The sequence below is a fragment of the Curcuma longa genome, chromosome 16 (assembly GCF_044706935.1).
Source record: "Curcuma longa cultivar G26 ecotype Majalengka, Jawa Barat chromosome 16, ITB_CL_G26_1.1, whole genome shotgun sequence".
NCBI classification, from domain to species: domain Eukaryota; kingdom Viridiplantae; phylum Streptophyta; class Magnoliopsida; order Zingiberales; family Zingiberaceae; genus Curcuma; species Curcuma longa.
The window spans coordinates 10,411,432-10,433,522 of record NC_133876.1 but is presented as its reverse complement, the minus strand read 5'-3'; the positions used below and the strand labels follow the sequence as shown (position 1 = coordinate 10,433,522).

Sequence of the window (22,091 nt, the reverse complement as noted above, 5' to 3'; positions counted from 1 at the left end):
ATATTAGCCCCACTAGTGTATCTCATTCACAAAAATCTGTTTTTTTTAAATTACAGACAATTTATTTCCTTTTTCTTTTAAAATCGATTAAAGGACAATGTGTATGAAATTTTTTATCAATATGGGGTTTTATTGTAGACAGCTTTATTTTAATTTACAAGAAATTATTTTTAAAATTTAAACTCATGCATGATTTTTAAGTCATATGATAACAACTTTATCGTTGTATCAAGACTCTCATTTTTCTTCGAAAATTGATTGATGTTTCTTAGGGCATCTCCAATGCAAGATTTTTTGAGAGGTTTATTGATATGAGATTTGAAGTTTTTAGTTTAAGAACAGTAGTGAAAATTTAAAAAAAAATTCTTGAAATTAACAATGTGGAATGAAGTTTGAGGTTTGTAAGGATGTTTTTTGATTGTGAAGAGAATAGTAAATTTGTATGTATTTGATGTGGTATATTGGGAACTATAAAAAAAAAAACTCACTTAGAGCTCTAACCATTGAAGATGCCTTAAATCATGCTAATTAATCACTACAATAGTAGTAGTGGCTGAGGTAATGGCCAACATGATGCAGAGCAATCAAACAAAACAAGAACTTGATTTCAAAGCTGATGTAATTCTTTTGAAATTGGATGTGGGATTTGTTCTTTATCATTCAAATCCCAAATCCAACTGCTAATAGATCTCTTTTTCTTCCTTAAAATGATAAAATAAATTTTCATAAGTGAATTGTAAGTATTTACTATTATAGCATCTCCAGTGCTTCAAGAAACATAATATTTAAGAAAAATTGAAATTTTAGAACACGGCAACGTAAAAATGGAATCCGCTATCTCAGCGGCTACACGATCGGGCTCACGATCATCTGTGAAATTTTATCCACGATGAGCTAGTGGATCATTAATTTACTGATCACAATCAATAGTCATATCACATGCCTGACTTTTGATGAATAATTTCACAACATAAGAATAATTTCACATTTAAATGTTTGAGACACATTTATTGTTGAGGTAATTGTGTTCATAATAAAAGGTAAATTTTTACAAGTTTATGTAATTGTATTTAGAATTTATTCATAAGCCATTTGATAAAATCTTTGAGCATTAAATATGAGTTTGTTTCTTGCATTCTATTTGTTAAAACTTAAACAATCATTTTAACACATTAAAATTTAATTTGGTTTTGTTTCTTCCATAGAGAATTAGAGATCCAAGAATTTCCAATTTTGGAAATATAAAATATTATATTTTAGACTTAACTTATAATGATGTAGCATGTATGCCTACTATTAGGATAAGTCCCCCCTCCAAAGCAGTCAAACAAGAATTTTTTTATTTTACTAAATCAAAATTAAAAATACCCTTAGAAAAAGGAAGGAAAAAAGCAAGGAAAGTAACAAAAAAAGAGGTTATGGAAAAAGCTCACAAGAAAAAAAAATGAAATATTTTCCATTCGCCTGTTATGTTTGTTGGAAGAAAAGAGAGGTAAAATTTTTTAAAACTTTATTTGTCAAAGACAATAAAAGAGAAAACATAAATGAAAAATAAATTTAAAAATAGTTTTTTTTTCTTTTTAATTTTTTATGTAACTCCATTGCGCGTGAAAGTAAGTTTCCAGCACAAATAGAACAAAAGCAATATAAATAATAATTGTTTCCCAACTTTTCCTTCGCTATAGTTTTTCAGCCAAACGATACTTAGAAAAAATACAGTTAGGAAAAAAAAAATAACAAAGAGAAACGGAGGAGAGAGACGAAGAAAGAAGAACTCAACGGACTTGAAGGTTCCGTAAGTTCTGTTCCAATAAAAACTGAAAACCACACCATAGAAAAAGAAGATAAGAATACGATCACAACAAGAAAAGGAGATGCTAATTTGTGTAGTTCAACGAAGATCTAGAATTTTATCACTCAATACACACACAAACTAGAGTATAGATGATATGATTTTGTTTTGTCCCATAATTTTCAAATCTCTGATAACAAGGGGCTAGAAGATACAATCAACAAGATTCACAGATATTGCATCTCACCAGATTCACAATTATTGAATCTAAAAAAAATAGCATAAATCTTGTTGTTACATCCATGGCTGCAAAGAGATAATTCTATTACTCGAGAAGACCAAAAACAACATGATTACACCCTCCCATTCTATAAAGCAAAGTGTTGGCCATGCAGATCCAGAGACAATAGATCTCATCATATTCACAACTATTGACAATACCAAACCAATCATCTAACAAAGATAGTAATTACCTTCCATGACTGAATTTGGCCAAGACAATTAGAAATCTTCCTCCTTCATATCAGACTCCACTCCAACATAATCAAAAATCAACACATAAAAGTCATGTATATTATAATGATTCAGTCTGTATTTACCTACTCCGGTGATGCTTTCAAGCATTATAATTTCCATAACTCGGTCTAAGTTTTTAAGCTGTAAATTCTGCTCGCCAAATCCAAGAAAAGGTGGACCTTGGCACCAAAGTTCATTTAAAGGTTGTGAATAGGGATGGCAACGGGTTCGGGGATTGGCGGGGAAGCCTTCTCCATCCCCGTCCCCGAAACCCAAACTCATATACCATCCCCGTCCCCATCCCCGTCGGGTATCATAATTTAAATACCATCCTCGTCCCCGTCGGGTTTCGGGTATCCAGCGGGTTTTGGAGATCCCCACAGATTTCGGAGGTGGTTTTCCCCGTGGGTATTTCCATGGGTATCCCTATACCCATACTCATCTTCATCCCCGTCATGACATATTTAAAAAGTATTTTTTAAAATTTATTATTTTTTTATTAATTAAAAAAATATTATTTGTTTTAGAAATAATGAAACTATAGTATTCAAACAAGTAATTATCAATATGACTTATTTTTTCATTTGATATAAGGATATAATCAAATTAATGAATCTCAATGAATGAAATTATCAAAGTCGGGTTCGGGGATGGGGACGGAGAATTTTTGGAATACCATCCCCGACCCATCCCTGCTTTTCGAGATTCGGGGATTCCCCATCTCCATCCCCGCTTTCTCGGATTCGGGGATTCCCCGGTCAAAATGGGATCGGGGAACGGATTCCCCATCGGGTCCGGGTCTAATTGCCATCCCTAGTTGTGAATGATAATTTTCAATCTTGGATTAAACCGTCTAGATAAGGGCCCGGGGGCCATAGCCCCCCAGGGCCCAGCCCAAGTTTAGATTAAACCGGATTAATGGTTAATAAATTTTAGAGTTAATGGGTTGTTGATCTATTGGATCCTAAACCAAAACTTATAATGCGGCTACCGTGCAAACCTAAGAGAAATCGCGAATTTGGGTCCGATCGCGGCATCGCGCCTCCCTTGCGTCTTCTCCTTGTCTTCGTCGAGCGCGGCGGCTAACTTCAGCTTGGATTCGGCGATCTGCAAGGTGGCTGAGGAGTGAGGACGCCGGTGAGTGAAGGGTGGATTGGGAATCGCCGGTAACAGGGTCAATCGGCGGCGGCAGCGGCGTGAAGGGCAGACCGGAAGAGAAGAAGTAAATCGGGTGAGTTTCAGCCAAATAGCTTGATCTCTAAGGTTTTTCGGATGTGATTTGAGTTCTTTTTGGTTTCCAGGGCTTGGGTGGTCTGATCATCGAGCGATTGGTGGGTGTCGCCGTGTCGACCACAAGTAAGAGAAACGTCGGTAAGTGGAGCTTTGAATCCTTGGATTTTTAGGGTTCTTGGACCGGTTTTATGGATTCTTTGGATTGCTTAGATTTTTCCTAGATTTTGAGTTTCCACAGCCGGGCCGGTTGCTGTGATTTTGATTGGCTTGAGGTTTCGGCAGGGAAGGAAGAAGAAGGGCTGTGATTTTTCCTAATATTCTATTTTAAAATTCTAGTATATAATATCAATATAATAATTTTGCATAGAAAATCTACTGGTTTTTTTATTTACAATATATATATATATATATATATATATATATATATATATATATATATATATATATATATAATTGCTTAATATTCAGATCGAAGAATGAAGAATAATCGAATCATACTAAATCTATTATATGTAGTTTTAGCTTGTATATTACGAGGAACTAAATCACATGACAACACAACTTAGAAGAATAACTCTAGCAAAATTTACTAAATTAGGTTTGAGACGATGATTTCATAAAATTCAAATTCATTTTTTTGAAAGAAAATTTCTACAATAACATTAGATAAATAAATACAAAATTTGATAAATATTTTCTCTTGTTAGTTTGGCAGTTAAATATAGAGCTTTAAACAGATTAACCTATGATAAAACAGACTAATCCACTAAAAATTTATTATATGGCGGGATAAAGATGGACCGACCTATCAACTTGATGGATTAGAAAATCTTCAATTCAATCTAACCTAAAGTTATGGGTTAGACGGGCCAACCTACATACCTATAAAACAAATAAAAAATATTAAAATTTTAAATTCGAATTATAGTTTAAATTGATCATGTAATTTAGAGGATAAGCCCACTAATTCATTAATTTTTTTACTTTAATTTTAAAATTTAAAATACATAAATAAACTTTTTTAATCCGTGGATCAATTCAAGTCCGTTGTCGGTCAACTAATGCGGGTCGTGGGCTTAGACGAGTCAATCCATTTGAATTTATTTTAAAATTGATTGATAAAATTTTAATCTAATCTATTTAAATTGTTTAACAAGATGGATTAAGTCAGTGGATCCAATATAAATTGAGACTATAGTTAAATACTTTATGTCAAAGGTATTTTAAGGATATTATATTGAACAAAAATATTATCAAACTTGAATTTAAATACTGCACTATCTTTTGGGCCGTGGGCCGAAGTTTGTTGGGCCCATCTCTCGAGCTCAACTTTTATTCGTCTCACTCCGTTTGTCCGCCTGAGAGGGCATTCTCGTCTTTTGACTTGGGTTCTTATCGATGGAACTTGGAAGAGAAAAAAAAGAACCGAGAAAGGGTTTTGATGCTGCCTCCAACGGTTTTCTATGATTCAGATGCGTCGGTTCGAAGGTCCCTCCCTCAAATCCCCGGTTTTCTATGATTCAGATGCTTTTGGTGGCAATTTCTTTGGATTCTTGGAAGAAATTAGCTTGTCCCCCTCTTCACCGGTTCACCTTGCCATTGAAATTTTTGCCCTACATAAGTTGGAAGAGATCTTGAGCTGTTATCATCTTGATCCGCTGGCTATGTGTTTTTTTTTTTTGGTCAGTTTTGGTCACTATTGATAATGTTGATTCATAATGAAGCGTTCAGAGGAAAGAATTAAAAAAAAAAGAACATACTAAATTTATTTTTTTTGGACTTTTTTTGTTGCTGTGTGGGTTATTTAACAAGCTTGTGAACTCCCATCTTGACTCTGCTATGTTCTTTGCACAAAAAAAACGAACATACTAAATTTATTTTTTTTGATCGCGGCCGCGACTGGGGGCGGCAGGGGTAGCGTCGGGGTCGGCAGCGGCTGGGGTGGCATCGGCAGGGGTGGCAGCGGCGGTTGCGGCTTTGGCGGCGGGGGCGGCGGCAGCAGTTGCTGCAGCAGCGACGGCAGTGGCAGCGGTGGTGGCAGCGCCGGCGGATATAGAAGCGGCGGGGTGGCAAGCGGTGGCGACGGAAGAGGACGTGGCAGCTGCGACGGCAGAGGCGGTGGATGCGGCCGCGCGTGCGACGGCGATCGCAGCAGATGTGGCGGCGGTGGCGCTGTCACCGACTGCGGCAGCAGCGGCAGCGGCGGCGATAGCGTCGGATATGGCCGCCGCATCAGTATCGTTGCTCATTCTCCAAGACCTGAATGAGAAAGGAAATGCAATCATCATATAAGTAGTTTAAATTTGACGACTACGGATGTACAAGTATTTTTCCCTAGTTTTTCCTACATTGTTGAGATTACTACATCAGTACAAGTATTTTCCCCTTCATATCCAGCCAATGGCCACTGTGGATCAGCAGCATAAGTATTTTTCCCTAATTTTTGCCCCTAGTTAGAAGCATATGGAAATGGTTACTAGCCTCACAAAAGGAGTGGATTGAAGAGAAACTAACCATATTGATTGAACTGGACCTTGTGCTTCAATTTGATTTGTAATGGAGTAGTACCAGGATGAATATCTTGTTCCAAACAAGAATTTCATATTGTTACAAAACTCACTAACTTCTAGAATTACCAAGATGTGTGTGTGTGACAGAGAGATAATTAACAGCTCTATCTCATCAATGTTTTTAGAAAAAACAAAGAACAACTTGTCGGCTATCATGAAAACAAAATGCATATTGAGAGTAAAAACATGTCAAGTCATAGTGATAATCCACTTAAAGAAGGAATGTCAACACAAGAGAGAGAAAAAAAAAAGATTGTGTATTAAAGAAAGATGTAAGGCACATTACATTTTCTTACGAATCTCAACTTGCTTCTGCTTTCGTTCGTATTCTTGCCTGATTTTCTTCTTTACATGAGTATAGATCATTCCTTCTTTACATGTACATTTAGTATTGTTGTTTGTTGTTCATTATCATAATTTAGTATAATTGTGATACAGAAGCGATCATTTTAAAGATTCACAAAAATGATCCATTAAACAATTGATATATTTCAATTGAATAACTAGTAATACCTCTAACCAAAGTCCGTTCCTTCATTTTCTAATATTAAGGAAAAGCTAAAGACTAGCATTTAAGTAAGCCCAACAAGCTATGTCCATATGACCTATGTCACCTATGTATAGAGAAGAATTGTTTTATTATTGATAACCTATCATAGTTGAATTAATAGAGCAAAGTCAAATTAAATAGTGAGTTAAGGCTATTAATGAAACAATCCAATATATTTGCTTGTAACATATAAGATTTTTTTTGTAGAATTGGGTAGCATTAAAAATAAACATGATATACTTACTTTTTAATGGAAAATTAGATGTCAAATAAATACTCCTATATCAGTGACACATATCAAAGATTTCTAGAAAATGTCACATATCTGAAACTGAAATTCAGATATTCTTCCGCAGCCAGTTTTGAGGCACAATAATCTACTTATTGTAGATTCGTACAGTAAGATTTGTGTGTGATAAGAGATAAAACAAAGAAGCATGCAATGTCTCCTATCCAAACATGAATGGTATGTTTGGTTTGCAGAATCTATCCAAACATTAATGGTATGCTTGGTTTTCAAAATGAAATAGATAAGGAACGGAGTAGATATTTCTAGAAAATGAATTAAAGGAACAGAATATAAATTATTCATTAGGTTACTGAAAGAATTCATATGTTTAGTTAGTAGAGATGTTATAATGAATAGACAAAGGGGACTTTTCACAAAGATAGCATCTCCTTATAGAAGTATTTTGTTCGACAGATGTAGCTTGCACAATCTAGTCTGACCAATCTACCCAGCCCGACAAGCTCGATCAGCTTGTTGGGCTGCCCTCTTGTGCCATCTGAGGCCCTTAGCCAGATTGTTTCAAATCGTCCACTCAGCCCACTTGGTTTGACCTGACCCATCCACCCATTCTGACCCTTCAAGGCTTCAACTGCTCAATTTAATTGATCCACTCATTCGGCTCAAACAATCAAATTGGCTCATCCAACTTGAGGATTTGTCAGGCCCAATACTAGTCCACTAGGCTGGCTCAATCTACTTTGTTGTTGATAATACTTTTTTTTTTTTGATGAATTGAGTAGAGTAAGCATCTATTCTCTTTAAAGAATGGAATAGATAAAAGATACCTATTAGTGGGACAGGGCAGGAAATAAATACTTGTTCATTAGAGAGATCTGCTTCTAGTGCCAGTGAGACGCTTCTAGTTCTGCAGATCTGAAAATTGAACTACATGGTGCTACTTGTTGGCACTAAATTGACTTTCGCCAGTTTGCATTGTGCGTTAAGCAGGACAATGCATATAAACACCCACTAACTTGTGAACTAAAAACTTGTTATTGAACAAATCAACCTTTAGCCACGTGCATCAAGAGTAGTGAAGGTGCAAGGGACAGAGAACCAAATGGCCATAAAACTAATGTTTTAAATCAATGAGTCATTCCATCATTATTGATAATTGCAGGCAGTTGATTGGGCAGGATCTCTCTGGGCTAAGCGTCAAAGATCTACAAAATCTTGAGTCCAAATTAGAAACAAGCTTGTGTAGTGTCAGAATAAAAAAGGTCTTCTTTGATATCGTTTTGCTTATCTATAGTCCTTTTGGTATCAGATATTTTACATGTGCCAATAATTGCAGGATCAACTTTTGATAGAAGCAATTCAAGAATTGGATCGCAAGGTTGTTGTTTATTTCACTATATATCAGTAAGTTTACAATTCTACATATGATTCACCCAAATACTGGTTTATCACAGGGAAAGCTTATGCAGCAGGATAATATTGAACTATACAAGAAGGTAAACCTTTTTCGTTAAGAAACTTTTGAACTACAAAATAAGTTATGCGTCACAAAGTACGATATTATAACTACTCGTTGATTTTGAATTATTAAGTTTAACATAAATATTTAATGACCAATGTCAGGTTCATGATGCAAGGGGAATGAATGATATTGATAGAAGTTATATTCCATATAATTTGAATATAGCAAACTGCGCCCATTCATCTTCAACTATGCCAGCCACAACAAGATGTAGATGAACCACAAAGTAGGGGGCCTCCAAAGCTAGGGTAATTTTATTACGTTAGTTCACTGTAGCATCGTTGGAACACTAAATAAGAAAGCAGTTTCCTATGGCATACTTGGAACACTTAAATAAGAAGGTATTTCAGTTAGCCAGCGATCTCAATAAGCAAAAGTTCCGACTGGATCATCAGAATACAGAAGATATATATTACCTCAGACTGGCGCAAAGGGCAGCGGCGCGAAGGGCAGTGGCGAAAGCGAAGAAGGGCAGCGGCGAAAGCGAAGGGCAGTGGAGAGCGGCGAGGAGATGCGCGAGCAACGCCAAGGGGAGTGGAGAGCGGAGAACACCGAAGGGGAGTGGAGAGCGGCGAACGGCGAACGGCGAACGGGAGTGGAGAACAGCGAAGGGCAGCGGCGGGGGAAGCGGGTGAATAGGTTTTAGGGTTAGAGAATTACGAAGAGGAGCGGTAGCAGGGAGCGGTAGAATAGGTTTTAGAGAATCGGATTAAGGAAATAGGGTACAGTGAAGATAAAATTTATCTTTATAAATAATTTGATATAATATTTTAATTAAAAATATAATCTTTTTTAATAGATATCGTTAATATTATTTATAATGAGATTTTATATTAAATATTATTAAAAAAATATCAATTTCTAATAGTGATATTAACAATTAAAATAAATTGATAAAATAGAGTAAAAGATGTAAAAGGGATAACTTAGGAAAAAAAAAATTACACGCCAATGGAAGAGAGATGGTGAAGTGAGGTCGGATGCATTTCGAAGCTCTTTCTGAGTAGTCGAACTTCAACGGATCATAACTTTTATCTCAGGAATCAGAATGAGGTAAAATCAGATGCGTTTCGAAACTCTTTCAGAGACCTTTATTTGGTACCAGATAATACTTGTACCGGCCCACTTTCGGATCCATCCGACATCGTTTAGTACTCCATCCATATCTCCAAAGTTATTTTTGCTATTTATAGTAATTTTTTATTTTTAGTTTTTTTGATATTTTTAATTTTGTCAAGCTAGGGTTTTAGTTTATAGTCTATTTTAGCTGTTTACAGCCAATTTTGATGGATTAATAAAAAAAATTTGGCAAAAATCTAGAAGCGCCGTCGTTTGTGACTTTTTATTCAATTTTTTCAATTTCTCGATCTTGATCCCTTCTCAATTCTCCTCTGATCTTCCACTTTTAGAATAATTTAATATTTTTATGTTATGAGTTGATTTTTCATTAATAAAATTTATCATCATAAATAGTTTAATATGATACTTTTATATTATTTAAAATAATTTATTTTGATAAATATCATTAAAAATTATTTATAATAATAGTGAAATTTATAATGACAGTAAATTATAAGTATAGATATATGCTAATTTTACCCATAATAAAATATAAGTGTAGGTATAAATATCCAATAGCCACAGTATTAATATCTGTCCATATTACTTATAATGACTGTGTCATATATATGTGGTTATATGTTATTTTTACTCACATTTTTATATGCGTAGCTAAAACTTATAGTGACAGTAAAATATAAGTGTAAGTATAAATATTCAATAGCCACAGTATTAATATATGTCCCTATAACTTATAGCGATGGTGTCATATATCTGTGGCGATATATTATCTTTATCTACAGTTTATATATGCATAGCTAAAACTTATAGTGACAATAACATATAAGTGTAGGTATAGATATCTAATAGCCACAGTATTGATATCTGTCCCTATAACCTATAGCGACGGTGTCATATATCTGTGGCGATATGTTATCTTTACCTACAGTTTGTATATGCGTAGCTAAAACTTATAGTGACAGTAAAATATAAGTGTAGGTATAGATTGTAACACCCGCGCTTAGGTGGGGTGGCAGACGCTACACTACATTTTCTTTTCTTTTTCGTTCATACAATTATACATATGAATCACAAACATTGCAGCGGAAATTAAACATTCATACATGATAGTGATGTATTCATATGCGATTGAAAACATTTCTAATAAACCTTTCTAATTCAAAAATAATTCAAGCATGTCTGGGTATCTCTAATAAATCTTTCTAATTCAAAACTAATTCAAGCATGTCTGGATATCTAGTTCTAACTAAAAGAGACATAGCATATCATTCTTAATCAGAAACCATAACTCATCATGTAAAGTTAGACTAATCATCCATAACATAAAGTAAATCCAAACATCCCAAAAGTAAATTCATGAATCGTGATAAAAACTAACATGTAAAATCACAATATACCTGAGCTGCTAAAACATGGGGAGTTTTCTGATTGTCCTCAATGGCATCCATCAAAGATAAATGATAAAATCTTGAAGATGAATGGTTATTAAAGACATCTTTCCTAGGCTTCTCTTCTTGTGGACACTCGGGGAACCTGAACTGCTGGGTGGTAGATACCATATTTGAGAAAGGCCACTTCACAGATGGGAGAGCTGACGTTCAAAACTAAAATACACAAGGCAATCATACAGCACAACCAAAATTACTGATCAGAGTTCCTGTAAGACTCATTAACCCAAATGACAATAGATAAATCCACCATAAAATCAAGATATCAGTTATTTGTGACAAATGCTCTCTTTCTTAACAATGTTTCTCGTCATTTAAAAGATATAATCTCATGCAAATGTATAGATGTAAAAACTAGAGCAACAAGAGATCATAAAAATTCCTTGCATGTCAGAAAATGAATTTAATGAGTTGTTTAAGACAGTGTTATTGATAATAATTTTTAAAAAAGGTATACAAGTATATAGTGCTGAAAAGTATATAATGGTACAAATGGAAATAAAGAAAATTCAGTTGCCAAGGCTACCTAAAGAGGAATATTAAGAATACTACATAATGTTTTACTGCCGCACTTGTAAATGCAAGTCTTATTTCTGATTAACGTTGTTTCAACATTGCTTGGATTTAAAGGAATTCTAATCACCACTGCTTTAGACAGTAGTTGCAATAACTGAGAATTTTAGTCATTATTACCAAACCACACCCTCGAATATTATTTTTTTTATACCAAATCATTCCCAGTGCAATTTTGATTGAAATTACCCTTGATTTTTTATATCTACATTTTATCATCTGACGAGTTAACTTGCAAATTGGTAATCGACTTCAGCCTCAAAGGACTCAAATTAGGACGGTGGCACTTAAAAGTATTATTTTTGTCAAAATAAAAACAAAAAAAATAGATTTGCAAATCCACTTGCAGTATATTCTGTGCATTTTTCATTCTGATACAATTAGGCTCCAAATACCCCAATACAACTATATTTGTTGGTAGTTACTCAAAAATATTTACTTGCATATTTCCAGTGGTGGTTAAAATATAGCTTTTAATCCAAAATATAGTTGGGTCTCATTTGATAAATCCCCAGAATTTGAATGTCAAACTGGCAATCAAACATAAGATTCTTTGGTGTTAGCAATTTTTTTATAAAAAAAAAAAATAAGTGTGGCCTATTCTTCATAATGGGGTTCTCACAGCTTATTCATTTTCTTCCTTTAAATTTCTTTCAATTCATGAAGCAATGGCATAGAGTATTGGCCTATGATTTCTTTTACAACGTGATGATTAGAGAAACAATGTTAGATTACCCTGCATAGGTAATACAACGAATTTTATTAATCTTTCAGTGTGCTAAAGAAAAAATAGTAGAAGTATAATCTAATTCTTCTTCTTCTTCTTCTTTGTTAATTTTACAGTATAATATGATGATTTTACAGCAGATACGGCAATCTAATCTTTAAGGAAATGGAGACAGCCCGCACCCATAAAAATAAATCATCCAGCAAACATAACTAGGAAATCACTATAATAAAAAAAAAATCATAATTCACTAGAGAATAAAAGGTTAATCAACCATAAAAATAGCCAAATATATCCGTAGCCTACTCCTATCAACCAGGATTATTCCCCATCACTAAGTCACATCGTTAGCTAATATATTTGCTGAACATGAAAAATACCTTGAATCATTTGATCAAAAGCAAACCTTGAACGCAAGCCTCCAAAATCATGTATTTATCAATTTCTTAGTACAATACGACGATTTTGACGGGGCAATCAATTCTTTAACTGAGGAAAATTTCCTGGCAATTCTATCGTAAACAATAGGCTAATCCACTATAAACATAATACATCATTAGCTAATAATCTGCTGAACATTAAAATAGCTTAAAACATTTCATCAACCAGTTTAGCAAAAATCAGATCCTCGGACCTACCGCGCCAGTTTCAAAAATAAACAGGAAGGGAAAAAAACATATGAAGAATAGAACCAACCCTAAGCTCACGCATCCAACAGAAACGCTTAGAGTGATTATAAAATCAGCATACCCGCTTCGCAGCGGCTCGCGGCGGTGCCGTCGCCTGAATCCGGCCCGAGAATTCCGAGGAAGTCTCTCTCCATCTCCGGATCCGATTGAAAAATAAATCTAGTCGATGCAACCCTCCGTCCCTCCCTTTATCCCAATCTCTCTTCGCGACGCCACCGAAGTCTTGGAGAGCTCTGTGACGGTCCTTTTTTTTTTGTTTTTTTTTTGTTGGATATTATCGAATTTGAAATGAAGAGGTTACTGGGTGGCGCCGATGGACGCCCACGTGCGACCACAAAGGAATCAACAAAGCCGGTATCGACGCGGGATGACGACGACGTGCTGGCGTGGGGAGCCGGATCGGCTTGAGCTGAGCTGAATAAATCGGCTTCACAATTAGCTTCCAACCTGGCGGCATCCAGGCAGACGACAAGAGTTCACTACCCTACGAAGTCTAAACAATTTCAATTTTGACCCTCAACTTTTGTACTATTTACGTTTGGAGGGCTGCTACATGGCAATTCAATTTTTAATCTTTTAATCACCTTTTAAAATCTATAAAAGCTTTAATAATTTTTAATTTCAATCTAAAAATAAAATATAATAATTTTGATTGTGAATAAACTCAAATGACCTTCTAAAATGCACCAAATATTCTATTTTAAAATTCTAGTATATAATATCAATATAATAATTTTGCATAAAAAATGTACTGGTTTTTTATTTTAATTTACAACTCAATATATATATATATATATATATATATATATATATATATATATACAGGTCTGATATCCCGCGCGACGAAAAAACCCGACTCCCGTACGCGATCGCCCGACCTCTCCGCGTTCATCGCTGCCGTTCTTCGCCGTCCGATCACCGCCGGCCACCATCCCGGGCTCGTTGGAAGCGCAACTCGACGGCGCACACATCGGCACCGGATTGGGCCGGAATTCCGGCCGAAACACAGCAGACGCGCTAGCGGCGATTTCGGCCGGAATCCGGCCGGATTCCGGCCGAATCGGGGCCGGACTCCGGCACCCGCCGGACCGCCGGTGAGTTGCGGTTCCAACGGGTCCGATCCGGCGACAATCGGTGGTCGGACGGCGATGAACGGACGCCGGGAAGCGGCGAACGTCCGAGGAGAAACACTGTGTAATCGCGATTTTTGGACGGTTGCGATTGATCGCGATCGGGCGTGGACGGCGTGGATCGATCGCGCACGGGGTCGCGTTTTTTTCGTCGTGCAGTATATCAAATCTATATATATATATATATATAGAATAATTGCTTAATTCATGATTCATATAGTAATTTTAAAATTTTATAAGAAATTTTATATCACTTCACTCTTTATTATTATATTTTGAAAAATATATTTTTTATGATCTATTAAGTTTTTAAACTATATAATTGTACAGAATTTAAAAGAATAAAAAAATAATCCTAGTGGATGAAATTCTCATTAATTTAGATCGAAGAATAATCGAATAATATTAAATCTATTATATGTGGTTTTAACTTGTATATTATGACAAACTAAATCACATGACAACACAACTTAGAAGAATAACTCTAGCAAAATTTACTAAATTAGGTTTGAGACGATGGCTTCATAAAATTCAAATTCATTTTTTTGAAAGAAAAGTACTACATAAATATTTTTCTCTTGTTAGTTTGGCAGTTAAATATAAAACTGTCGAACAGATTAACTGATGAAACAAATCAACCAATTAAAAATTCATCATGTGGCAGGATGAGATTGACCGACCTATCAACTTAGCAGATTAGAAAATCTCCAATCCAATATAACCCAAAGTTACAGGTTAAACGGGCCAACTTACAAACCTATAAAATATTAAAATTTTTAAATTTAAATTATAATTTAAATTGATCGTGTAATTTAGACGGATCAAGCGTACTAATTTATTAAATTTTTTACTTTAATTTTAAAATTTAAAATGAATAAATAAATTTTCTCAATCCGCAAACTAACTCAAATCTGTTACGGACCAACCAATGTGGATTGCGGATTTAGGTGGATCAATTCATCTGAATTTATTTAAAAATAGATTAATAAAATTTTAATATAATCCATTTAAATTACTTAACGGATGAAATAAATAAATGAATCTAAGCTAAATTGACGGTTATATTATAGTTAAATCCTCTATGTCAAAGTATTTTAAGGATATTCTACTAAACAAAAATATTATCAAACTTGAATTTAAATCTTGCACTATCTTTTGGGCCGTGGTCCGAATTTTATTGGGCCCCATCTCTCGAGCTCAACTCTTATTCATCTCACTCCGTTTATCCGCCGGAGAGGGCATTCTCGTCTTTTGACTTGGGTTCTTATCGATGGAAGAGAAAAAAAAGAGCCGAGAAAGGGTTTTGATGCTGCCTCCAACGCGAGAGGCGGGCAGCAGTAGCGATCCAAAGAGGCGTCGGTTCGAAGGTCCCTCCCTCAATCCCTGGTTTTCTATGAATCAGATGCTTTTGGTGGCAATTTCTTTGGATTCTTGGAAGAAATTAGCTTGTCCCCTCTTTACCGGTTCACCTTGCCATTGAAATTTTTGCCCTACATAAGTTGGAAGAGATCTTGAGCTGTTATCATCTTGATCCGCTGGCTATGCGGTTTTTTTTGTCATTTTTGGTCACTATTGATAGTGTTGATTCATAATGAAGCGTTCAGAGGAAAGAATTAAAAAAAAGAGCATACTAATTTTAATTTTTTTTGGACTTTTTTTTGTTGTCGTGTGGGTTATTTAACAAGATTGTGAACTCCCATCTTGACTCTGCTATGTTCTTTGCACAAAAATACCTTGTCCTATTTATCGATATGGAGGTTGCTTTTCATGACAGAGCTGGAAAATAAACTGTAAAACTTGCACAATTTGTTTTGGTGTTGTAATGATTGGTAGGTCTACTACACAAACAGATTGAATGAGTGAAACTATGTTTGTAAAGTGAGGACAAATATCTGGGTGGTTGTCTCTTTGAGCAAAATGGGAAAGTTACCATGATTTGGATTGTTGGTGTGAGTCAATAAGATGGCCTCTACTTGAGAATAGATACATTGAAACTATCCAAACTCTTACCTTTTAATGAACTTTGGTGCCAGGATGACTGGTGGAGTCTATTTGTGAATTTTCTCTTAGTAACAACCTTTTACAATGAAGGGTAAGACTACGTACAATAAATCCAATGTGGTTCGTCCATTCTTTGGGACTCCGCATGATAGAAGCTTCGTGCACTAGGCTGCTAATATATATATCTGTCAATAGTACCCTATGGTACAAATATTTTTCGTTGGCATTCTTATGAAGAGTTAATATAGCATAAATGAGAATGCTAAGATGGATGTGTGAGGTCACCAAAGAATGTGAAGATAAATTAATACTATGTGTAGCTCTAATAAATGATAGAACAATCTGAAAACAAATTTAGATGGTATCAATAATCTTCATGGATGACAAATTAAAAGAGTTTAGATGGTATCAATAATTCTTAGACAAGTTAAAAGAGTTGAAGATGCAAGGAGTAGAGGAAGAAAAAGAGAGCTTAACTTAGAATAACCCAAGGCAATTTAAGGGATTTATATGGCTATACTAGTATACATAGAGTTCAATGGAATAATAAAATTCATGTAGCTGACTCAAATAGTTGGGATCAACATGGTTGATGATGATTGTGGTTCTTCTAGACCAAAGCTTGAAGATATTTGTATCTTTGGAGTTGGCTTTAGAATCCATTAAATTTAAGCTATTTGGTCAACCACACCTATCCTAGTGGTAAAGTTATCTAGTTTTGAAAGCAACGTTGCATCAAAGTAGTTCCTTGCATCCTACCTTGCGATATTATCCATCATCTCCTAAAATCCTACCTCAGTACCTTGGAACATCTAAGGACTTTAGACTTTAATAGAATAAGGTTGATGATTGCATCTTTTTGATTGTTCAAATTTCTAATGTCATATAATTTATGATGGTATCATTTTGAGTTGGAGATCGGTATCATGGGCATGACTATAATATTATTAACTTATACTACATTATTTAATCTTATTCCTCTAATGAACTCTATTTAAGGATATATTTATGGCTATAAACGAATCAAATGTTTATGAGTAAGCTTGGCGTTTGACTTGGTAAGAACTTATTTATGTTCATCTTGTTACATGGATAGAGATTGTGAACTATTCATATCCATGAATAAAGCTTGTGAAGTATGCTCGAAATCTCTCAAAACGGACAAACAAACTTGGAATGTCAAGCTCATTGGCCAACCAAGCAAACTTAAGAATGTAAAAAACTTCAAACAATGAAACAAGTCTGAATTACTGAGCTTGATGACATTTAAACAAACCAAACTCAAATCAGAGTCAAACCAACTTATGCAAGAAAGAAACCAAGCTAAGCTTGAGCAATTGTCATTTGAGTAGCTTGGTTAATTTTACGCTTGGCTCGGGCTTTGTTACCTTACTAAACAATCCTGAACAACACAAGCTTATTTTGGTTTGGCTCATTTACATATCTTAAATCACTTTGATTTACATCAGTTATCATTTTATTAGCTTCCATGTCCTTGCATTTTTTATTGTAATTATTTAATTATTTGTCTATAAAATTTATTTGATTGTATCATCACCTTTAAAAATGTTCATGACGTGTAACATATTTATTTCTCATTTTATTGAGTTACACCTAATTGCTTCTAGATATCAGTATTTTTTATTTTATCTTTCCTAGTACACTCGGACATCCATCATTGTATTATTTTCTATGCTAGATTAACCTTTTTGTATGGGTTATTTACTTGTATTAAGTTTTTGTATGTGTTATTTAGTAACTTCTGAACACTATTTTATATGTTATATACTTCATATATGTGGCAACATGTAAATACTTATATTAAATTTATAAAAGTTCACATCATTTTGCTAGGTGTGTATGCCCATGAAATTAGGCCCTTCGTCCACTTATCTTCATAATTACCAAGTCTTTGTTGGCCCCAACTATTTATAGTCGGTTAGATTGATCTTGCCTCTCTATTGAATCCGTTACAAGGCTATATCACTAGTATTATTTTGATATCTTAAGTCACATTTTATTACCTGAATTATGAGAACATATTGCCTAATTTAAAACATCAGTTGGTTGATGCAAGGGTTGGGAAGATCTCCTTCATAGTATTGTAGGGTAGACCATATTTTTCTTATTTAATCATCAACGTACCAGTGACATCTAAAACTGAAGTTACCTGTTTGATCCCTATCCATTCACAGTCATCAATTATGTCGTAAACTTGTCTTGATGTTTCTTTTCATTATGATGACCTTTTGAATTGTCCACATGGCTTAAGTGTTCAGCAAACTCCCATGACAAGTTGTGAAGAAAATGTGAACCATATTTTAGTAGCATGATTGCCCCTATGTCCTGATAGCATTACATTTAACTACTTATTTTAGCACTTCAGCCCTTGATAGAATGCCTACTTTTATATATTCAGGTCTGTCAATACATATGTTGGTCAGCTCAAGGTATCTTTGTAAAGCTAGCCTAGAAATCAGTTTCGTCAAAGAGGATAACTCATTCATTCTGTTGTGTGTTATATTTCTATTATGATTTAAACGGCAACACTTTTTCTTTGAAATTCTTATTGGAATGGATATTTTTAAAACAGCCTCATATAGCATGACCACTGCCTTACCTTTGATTATGGATCTAGGCATGGAATGGAGAATTCAAAAGAGCCATCAAGGAGTTTGCAACTGTGATCACATCTATTTTAGAAACTGAACTGCTAGTCATCTTGTCTAAGACTGAAAGAACTACATGGATCAAATTTGTGATTGAAAATAATTTTTATTACATATCTGAGTAACACTTCTCCAAACTAGCCAATCAATTACATTTCAAATATACCAACAGAGACCTGCCATTTGACTGATATGAATATATAACACTGACTTCTTCTTTTTAGCGTAGCATTCTACTGAATGTTAAAAAACACCAATGGACAAAGACCTATATAATTATAATCCATAAGCTAATGCATACTTAACTATGTTTGTGTTGATCCTATACTATAGTATAAGTTTTTGGGATATGGTGATCAACCTGATATGATATTTGGACATGACTAACCTGTGTTCACATCCAACAATTTCAGATTTTTAAGAAGCGTTGTAGCATATTATAGTTTCACCATGCATAGTATGCCCACTCATGAAGGTATTGAGAACAATATATGTTGAGCCCTCCTGACAGCTTAAATATAAAGAAAAGTGATTTTGTGATCCAACTGTAACTATTTCTGAAGTCAATATTGTTCAGGCAAAGTGGCTATTCACATAGAGATTGAAGTCAACTCTTGAGTTTCAAAGTGAAATTATCTAAGGGTAGTTAAGAAATTAATTAGCCAACCCTACAATACAATAAACAAGATTCTCTTAAGTACATTTCCTTTTTCTTTATTTTTTTTCAATTACTTTTTTAAAATTGCACCATTCAAGTACACAATATTGTGAGATTAGACCATACGTTTTGTAGCAGTCAGTGCCTCTACCCATAATGGCAGTTGACTTATTCTCTCTGCTCATGTACACAAGGTTAGTGGTCGATACCAATCTGTATATTGAGACCTTAAGAAAGTAACATGGCATGTGATTAAGGTGATCCAATAGATAAACACACTGATTCCTTTTTAATTTTGTTCCATGAAATGCTAATCTGTAAATTGTACGCATAAATGCTATGCGTTTTTAACTTTCAATTTTTACAAGTGCTCACATGAGTGCCATTCTCTATTTCAGGAGACATGGCAGGTAGGAATCGTATTCCCCGCCATCTTGTGAACGAGAGGTCTCATGGTTTCCGAGATGGCCCTCCACTTCGTCGACCTGTGCCTGTACATCCAGCTGAGGAAGAACTAGCTTTGAGGCATGACGAAATACGTAGGCTTCATGCTGACAATCAGCTACTGATGGACGAAAATATTGCTCTCAGGAGAGATATAACTTTCGCCAAAGATGAACTCCATCAACTTAGTCAGGCTATACCCAAGCTCCGGGCCGATAAAGAACTAGAGGCGAGGGAATTGATCCAGAGGGGTCTTAAGTTGGAAGCTGATCTTCGCGCTGTTGAGCCCCTCAGGGAAGAGGCTCTGCAACTAAAATCTGAAGCACAGAAGTTGGACAAATTGCGACAAGAGTTATCTGCAAAGGTTCAAACTATGCAACAAGATCTGAAACATTTGCAGGCTGAGAACCAACAAATACCTACATTACGCGCTGACATTGATGGACTTCGACAGGAATTGGTCAGAGCCAGGTCTGCGATTTCCTTATTGTTAGTCTTTTTCTTTTTCACTATCATTTCCTTACCTTTCCTGGGAATCAAATACAAATACCTAAATGAGTAACATTTAGCTTGCAAGTTACAGTTCTTGTTCATAGCAAATATCTTTTCATGGTTATGTAGGACAGCATATGAATACGAGAAAAAAGCAAATGCCGAGCAAGTAGAACAGAGGCAAGCAATGGAGAAAAACATTGTATCCATGGCTCGGGAGGTTGAGAAGCTGAGAGTAGAGCTGGAGAAGAGAGCAAGAGGACTCAGTTAATCGTTTGCTATTCTATTTATATAGATTCTGCCTCGTGAATACTCATTCTCTGTTATTCTATAGGTTCTGGTGGGTATAATATGCTCAACCCAAGTGCCAATATGAGTTACCTGACTCCATATGAAGATGCCTACAGCGGAGACAAAGGTTATTATGGAGCTGCTGCCCCATGGGCACCTAATGAACCTCGCGGTGGCTTTACTCGTCATTGAAGGAAATCCTTCTTCTACATTCCAAGAACTGAGCCTCCTCTTTTCGGGTAGTATGTCGTCGCCGACTAGCCTTGCTCATGCATTTCACTTGTGTTTGAATGATCATTCTGTATGTTGAATGCTTCATATAGAAACAGTAAGTCCTATCAGACCCCATGTGCCTAACCTGTTATTGTGATATCGGCAGTTTCTACGGACACTTCACTATCTAAACATGGAAATTTTCACTTTGAATGAGAAGCTTGAATGTTGAGTTTGAGTTCCTCGCCATTTTTTCCTTTTCTTTTTTTGATATGATATCATTTGTTTTGTGGATTCTTGAGACTCCACGGATTCTTTTCTTGTTAATACAAACCTAAAGGATTTTCTTACTTTTTGATGCACGTAGTGCTTTTGGTTTGGCTGGTTTACAGAAAGGATTTGAAAGGAATGAGTAACTATTCATATTTGAAATATTATAACTAACAAATACATACAATAATTTGTTTGACTTGTATGATTCACTAATATAATAATTTTGTTATATATTAATTCACTTAATATAACTAACAGATATTATAACTTGCAATTAATATACATATGTTTTTTTTAAATATATATAGAAGGAGAAAAAGAAATTCATTTTTATTAAAAAAATAAAGTTAAACTTATGAACTCATATACTATTCCTTACATTTTTAATTATTTGGATTGATATCCTTTTAATTTCTTGATTTATTTCTTCTTCTTCTGTTTTTTTTTACCTTAAGAATTGAGCAAATTCCTTTGGCACCTAGATTAAAAGCATTTGGTAACAAGTTTGATGAAAAATAAATGCAATAAAATTGAGGGGAAAACAAGGAGATTGATTAAGTATAATATACATTTAGATAGAAATATTATGTTGGACATCATCCGTAATAATTTTGAAAAGATAATTAAGATTATCAATGATAATCTTAAATATTAAAAAAATCGTCCTTTAAAAATTGAGCAAATTCCTTTAGCATATGTATATTAGGTTGGATATCATATGTGAAAATCAAATTATAATTTTTTTTCACTTCTTTTAAATTAAATTTTAAATCTTAAAGTCTAAATTTTAAGTAAAAAGTTTTTCAATTCTTTTAAATTAAATTTTAAATCTTAAAATCTAAGTTTTAAGAAAAAATTAATTTTTTCACTTTTTTTAACTAAATCTTAAATCTTAAAATTTAAATTTTTTTAAAAATTATTATTATTATTATTTTTATATTTGATGTTCACGGATGTGGATGTCAAATCAAAA

The 22,091-nt window shown here is 34.5% G+C and overlaps 2 protein-coding genes and 1 pseudogene across 2 annotated transcripts; 2 read left to right on the top strand and 1 right to left on the bottom strand.

The window, feature by feature from the left end:
- Positions 1-5,306: 5,306 nt before the first annotated feature.
- On the bottom strand, positions 5,307-9,106 carry LOC141848084 (uncharacterized). The gene is made up of 2 exons (XM_074736200.1): positions 8,847-9,106; positions 5,307-5,800 (listed from the first exon to the last, which is right to left on the bottom strand). The coding sequence occupies exon 2, from the start codon at positions 5,788-5,790 to the stop codon at positions 5,416-5,418; it is 375 nt and encodes a 124-aa protein (XP_074592301.1). The 5' UTR covers positions 5,791-5,800; positions 8,847-9,106; the 3' UTR covers positions 5,307-5,415.
- Positions 8,039-8,767, top strand: LOC141847506 (MADS-box transcription factor 27-like; annotated as a pseudogene).
- A 6,238-nt stretch (positions 9,107-15,344) lies between the features above and the next one.
- Positions 15,345-21,083, top strand: LOC141847782 (protein FLX-like 3). The gene is made up of 4 exons (XM_074735867.1): positions 15,345-15,444; positions 19,804-20,320; positions 20,471-20,607; positions 20,676-21,083. Exons 1-4 carry the CDS (start codon positions 15,348-15,350, stop codon positions 20,822-20,824), a joined length of 900 nt encoding a protein of 299 aa, XP_074591968.1. The 5' UTR covers positions 15,345-15,347; the 3' UTR covers positions 20,825-21,083.
- Positions 21,084-22,091: the final 1,008 nt, after the last annotated feature.